The sequence below is a fragment of the Petromyzon marinus genome, unplaced genomic scaffold (genome assembly GCF_048934315.1).
Source record: "Petromyzon marinus isolate PM22_M1 ecotype Great Lakes invasive population unplaced genomic scaffold, UKy_Petmar_22M1.pri1.0 PM_G_Scaffold_46, whole genome shotgun sequence".
Classification (NCBI taxonomy): Eukaryota; Metazoa; Chordata; class Hyperoartia; order Petromyzontiformes; family Petromyzontidae; genus Petromyzon; species Petromyzon marinus.
This window is the reverse complement of record NW_027422998.1, coordinates 152,216-158,215: the sequence shown is the minus strand read 5'-3', so window position 1 is coordinate 158,215 and position 6,000 is coordinate 152,216. Positions and strand designations below refer to the sequence as shown.

At 50.1% G+C, this 6,000-nt stretch overlaps 1 protein-coding gene across 2 annotated transcripts in view; it reads left to right on the top strand.

The window, feature by feature from the left end:
• The first annotated feature begins 585 nt into the window (after nucleotides 1-585).
• The window catches only part of LOC142917329 (uncharacterized), a 28,193-nt gene continuing 22,778 nt past the window's right edge, over nucleotides 586-6,000 (top strand). Inside the window, exons 1-3 of one of the 2 annotated variants that reach the window (XM_076061964.1) lie at nucleotides 586-780; nucleotides 2,597-2,682; nucleotides 3,532-3,739. In XM_076061964.1, the coding sequence (XP_075918079.1) occupies nucleotides 2,605-2,682; nucleotides 3,532-3,739 (286 nt within the window). In that variant the 5' untranslated portion in view covers nucleotides 586-780; nucleotides 2,597-2,604. Of the gene's footprint in view, nucleotides 781-1,535; nucleotides 2,048-2,596; nucleotides 2,683-3,531; nucleotides 3,740-6,000 lie in introns of those variants that run through there. The other variant, XM_076061965.1, reaches the window with a different exon arrangement.

The window sequence follows — 6,000 nt, the reverse complement described above, 5'->3', positions numbered from 1 at the left end:
GTATGAGATCTGAATCCTGGGGACCTATCATAAGCACACTATCACCACACATAATCCATAACACATAATTCATAATGTTCAATCGAGAGTAATCGTATCCTTATCGATAATACGGAATTAAAGAGCAGAGTGGAATCGACTCTCTCTCATTCACGCTCACAACGCCTGCGTCACTGCATACGATTAATTGCGTTATTCCAAATCATAACACAATCCTCGTCACCGAGGCTCGACCTTATAATCCATAATGACCTGAATTATCATAACCATGCCCACTCGCATAAATTAATACGATTATCTCTCGAATCAGCATAATTTATGCGCATAATTACACAATTAACATAATTTCGGATAAATTATGCAAATTTCATTTAATTCTCATTATTTTCATCAATTTTCATAACACCTATATATACAACAGGGGGATGACGTGACTCCCCCCTCCCCCCATCCCCAACGGCTAGAGCGCTCCTAACGGCCGCAAAGAGGATTCGATTGGATGCGTGGGATGACGTCACATGACCCGGGGGGGTTGGGGGGCGGGGTTAAGGGGCTTGCTACATATATAAGTGTGGTGCAGGAGGGAGAATTTGTGGCAGAGTCCTTCTGGAGCGGCGGCAGCGGAGAGAGAGAGGAGCTAGCCGTCCTCAGGGTCCGCGCTCGGGACGCCTGCAGGGTGGAGCTGAGAGCGATCGACGACACAAAGTCCCCCAAGGCGAGAGAGAGAGAGAGAAACATCTCCCTCGGCCCCGTCGGGCAGCGGCGGCAGCGGCCGCAGAGGTGAGCGGCAGACACGGACAAAGGAGGTCAGTTCGGTCGGCTCGGGCTCAGGCAGTGGACGCACTCTGAGACGGGTAGGTGAGAGAGGAGGAAGGGCTGCTGCTGGCTGGAGGGAGACATACACGGGAAATAAATTTTAGCGCAGACTGACTTTGTGACGCGTGTGTGCGTGCGTGTGTGTGTGAAGAGCGGTTACGGCCTTCATAGGTGCTGCTCGCTAACAGCACTTGCCCCTACAGTCTGTTAAGGCTATATGGGGGATCTTTGTGAAGAGCGGTGGGACAGCGATTGGCGTACCACGCTGTGCGTGTGTGTGGGTGGCTTTAATCAGCATAGGCACCCGTAAATAAATAATTAAACAGAGGGACGTTTGACTTTCACCGCAAGCGAGCGCGCAGAGATTAATTAATTAAGTGCTTACCGAGCGCGTGCAGAGATTAATTAATTAATTGCTTACCGAGCGCGCGCAGAGATTAATTAATTAATTGCTTACCCAGCGCGTGCATATTAAACTACCCTACTACGGCTGCCCGCACCCACGCGCGTGGGTGGGGGGGTCACGTGGGTGGGGGAGGGCCGTCCAGCCCCCGTTGGCTGTTGACACAACGGCTTAGTATAAATAAATAATTAACTCTGAGCAGCCGCCAGCGGCGAGTGGGGGGGGTGGAGGGGTGCTGACGTCACACCCCACCCGCTCGCGGGGGAGGGGGGAGGGGAAGATCAGTCCCCCCCCACCTAATGGGGAGTGGGGAGGGGGAGATCAGTCCCCCCCACCTAATGGGGAGTGTGGAGGGGGGCACTAGCCCCCCACAGATGGAACCAGGGGGGTCGGTGTGTAAATGAGAGGCTGTGTGTGTGTAGTGTGAGGCTGTGTGTGTACTGTGAGGCTGTGTGTGTAGTGTGAGGCTGTGTGTGTGGTGTGAGGCGTGTGTTGCCCTGGCTTGCCCTGGCTTGCCCCAGCAACGTCACGTGGTGTGCCTCGTCACTGCTGCTGCTGCTGCTGCCACCACAACACGCTTAGGGCTTTAAGGCTTTTCTGTTTATTATGAATCTGTCATTTTCCATGATTAGTCTGTGGTTTTCATTATTAATCTGTCATTGTTGATTATGAGCCTGTCATTAATATGTCATTTTTCATTATTAACCTAATTTGTGTGTATTATTAATCTGTCATTTTTCATTATTAACCTAATTTTTGTTTATTATTAATCTGTCATTTTACGACGGCAAAAACGTGGTAGTCACGGCGACATTTGTCATCAGTGTTGTGAGTAGCCCGCACTGAGAGCACGACTACACACACAGACATACACAAACACACAGGTTGTGTGTCTGTGTGTGTGGGGTGAGGTTGCACAAGAGACACACACACAGACACACACAGACACACAGACACACAGGTTGTGTGTGTGTGTGGGGTGAGGTTGCACAAGAGACACACACACAGACACACACAGAGACACACACACACAGGTTGTGTGTGTGGGGTGAGGTTGCACAAGAGACACACACAGAGACACACAGAGACACACACACAGACACACACAGGTTATTGTGTGTGTATGTGTGGGGTAAGGTTGCACCAAAGACACACACAGACACACACACACAGAGACACAGGTTGTTGTGTGTGTGTGTCTGTGTGTCTGTGTGTATCTGTGTTTGTGTATCTGTGTGTGTGTCTGTGTGTGTGTGTGTCTGTTTGTGTGTCTGTGTGTGTGTGTGTCTGTGTGTGTCTCTGTGTGTGTGTCTGTGTGTGTGTATGTGTGTGTGTGTATCTGTGTGTCTGTATGTGTCTGTCTGTGTGTGTGTTAAGGTTGCACCATGTCGAGCCCATTGAAGCTGATCGTGAGCGCCGATTCCAACCGTGGGGGGCGGCGCTACATGGAGGACATCACAGAGGTGGGCGGAGTCTCTGTGTGTGTGTGTCTCTGTGTGTGTCTGTGTGTGTCTCTGTGTGTGTGTCTGTGTGTGTGTCTCTGTGTGTGTCTGTGTGTGTGTGTCTGTGTGTCTGTGTGTGTGTCTCTGTGTGTGTGTGTCTCTGTGTGTGTGTCTCTGTGTGTCTCTGTGTGTGTCTGTGTGTGTCTCTGTATGTCTCTGTGTGTGTATCTGTGTGTCTGTGTGTGTCTCTGTGTGTGTCTGTGTGTGTCTCTGTGTCTCTGTGTGTGTGTCTCTGTGTGTGTGTGTGTCTGTGTGTGTGTCTGTGTGTCTCTGTGTGTGTGTCTCTGTGTGTGTCTGTGTGTGTCTCTGTGTGTGTGTCTGTGTGTCTCTGTGTGTGTGTCTCTGTGTGTCTCTGTGTGTGTCTGTGTGTGTGTGTCTCTGTGTCTCTGTGTGTGTCTCTGTGTGTGTCTCTGTGTGTGTGGGGAGCGATAGTGTAGCGGTTAGCGCGCTGCACTATGAACCTGGCGACCCCGAGTTCGATTCCCGCTCACGGCCAACACCCAGTGGCGATTATCTGAACCGGTCCTGGGCCTCCCCCTAGGTCGATTCGGCCTCAAACGAGTACCCGGTGCGGTGCGTGAACATCGCCACCGGGGAGACAAAGGCGGCCGGGCGTGGTGCCGGCCACCCACCCCCTCGTGTGCCCTCGCGGCCATCGCTGGCGCCGCTCGCTAACGGCACTCGCCTCTACGGTCCGCCAAGGCTGCACGGGGGATCTTTGTCCGCCGGGTCGCCGGTCGAGGCCTAGGACCGACCCACAATGCACCGCTCGCGTCACGTGACGTTCCCCTCGCCGCCCCGTGCCCGCAGGTCTCCACCGAGGGCGACGGGGACGCCATCTTCCTGGCCGTGTTCGACGGCCACGGCGGCCCCCAGGCCGCTCGATTCGCCCGCCGCTGCCTCTGGCCCTCGATCCGTGCCCAGCCCGGGCTGTGGGGCGCCACCGACCCCGCGGGAGTTTGCCACGCCATCCGTGACGGCTTCCTGGCGTGCCAGCGTGCCATGTGGGAGGAGCTGGGTGGGTCTCACGCGTGCTGCGTTATACACTACACTATACACTACTATACTATACACTACACTATACACTACTAGATATACTACACTATACACTACTATACTATACACTACACTACTATACACTACTATATACACTACACTATACACTACACTATACACTACACTATACATTACTATACACTACACTATACACTACTATACACTACACTATACACTACACTATACACTACACTACTATACACTACACTACTATACACTACTATACACTACACTATACACTACACTACTATACACTACACTATATACTACACTATACACTACACTATACACTACTATACATTACTATACACTACACTATACACTACACTACTATACACTACTATACACTACACTATACACTACACTATACACTACTATACACTACACTACTATACACTACACTATACACTACACTATACACTACTATACACTACTATACGCTACACTACTATACACTACACTATACACTACACTACTATACACTACACTACTATACACTACACTATACACTATACACTACTATACACTATACACTACACTATACACTACTATACACTACACTACACTATATACTACACACTACACTACACACTACATTACACTATACACTACACTATACACTACACTAAATTAACGTTTTGTTCCACCATTGGAACCTCGTTTGCCTGTAACACAATATGATAATTATTTTTTTTTAACCCTTTCATCTGGCAACAAAACTGACACCATTTTTTTCGTATACAAGGAGTCATTGTTTGTGCATTGAGCACAATACCTGCGGTCGGAATGCAAACACAAAACACGCAGCTCTGATAATGCATTGGCGGTGGAATTGATAAGTCCACACCCGAGACAGCTTCCCTTAGAGCCTCGTCTCACACGCGGTGTTAGACCAGGTGATGATGATGACGTCTCACACGCGGTGTTAGACCAGATGATGATGATGACGTCTCACACTTGCGGTGTTAGACCAGGTGATGATGACGTCTCACACGCGGTGTTAGACCAGGTGATGATGACGTCTCACACGCGGTGTTAGACCAGATGATGATGACGTCTCACACTTGCGGTGTTAGACCAGGTGATGATGACGTCTCACACTTGCGGTGTTAGACCAGGTGAAGATGACGTCTCACACACGCGGTGGTAGACCAGATGATGATGACGTCTCACACTTGCGGTGTGAGACCGGATGATGATGATGTCTCACACTTGCGGTGTTAGACCAGGTGATGATGACGTCTCACACTTGCGGTGTTAGACCAGGTGATGATGATGTCACACACTTGCGGTGTTAGACCAGGTGATGATGACGTCTCACACTTGCGGTGTTAGACCAGGTGATGATGACGTCTCACACTTGCGGTGTTAAAGCAGATGATGATGACGTCTCACACTTGCGGTGTTAGACCAGATGATGATGACGTCTCACACTTGTGGCGTTAGACCAGATGATGATGATGACGTCACACACTTGCGGCGTTAGACCAGGTGATGATGACGTCTCACACTTGCGGTGTTAGACCAGGTGATGATGACGTCTCACACTTGCGGTTTTAGACCAGGTGATGATGATGTCACACACTTGCGGTGTTAGACCAGGTGATGATGACGTCTCACACACGCAGTGTTAGACCAGATGATGATAATGTCTCACACTTGCGGTGTTAGACCAGGTGATGATGACGTCTCACACACGCAGTGTTAGACCAGGTGATGATGACGTCTCACACAGGCGGTGTTAGACCAGGTGATGATGACGTCTCACACTTGCGGTGTTAGACCAGGTGATGATGACGTCTCACACTTGTGGCGTTAGACCAGATGATGATGATGACGTCACACACTTGCGGCATTAGACCAGGTGATGATGACGTCTCACACTTGCGGTGTTAAAGCAGATGATGATGACGTCTCACACTTGCGGTGTTAGACCAGATGATGATGACGTCTCACACTTGTGGCGTTAGACCAGATGATGATGATGACGTCACACACTTGCGGCATTAGACCAGGTGATGATGACGTCTCACACTTGCGGTGTTAGACCAGGTGATGATGACGTCTCACTCTTGCGGTGTTAGACCAGGTGATGATGACGTCTCACACTTGCGGTTTTAGACCAGGTGATGATGATGTCACACACTTGCGGTGTTAGACCAGGTGATGATGACGTCTCACACACGCAGTGTTAGACCAGATGATGATAATGTCTCACACTTG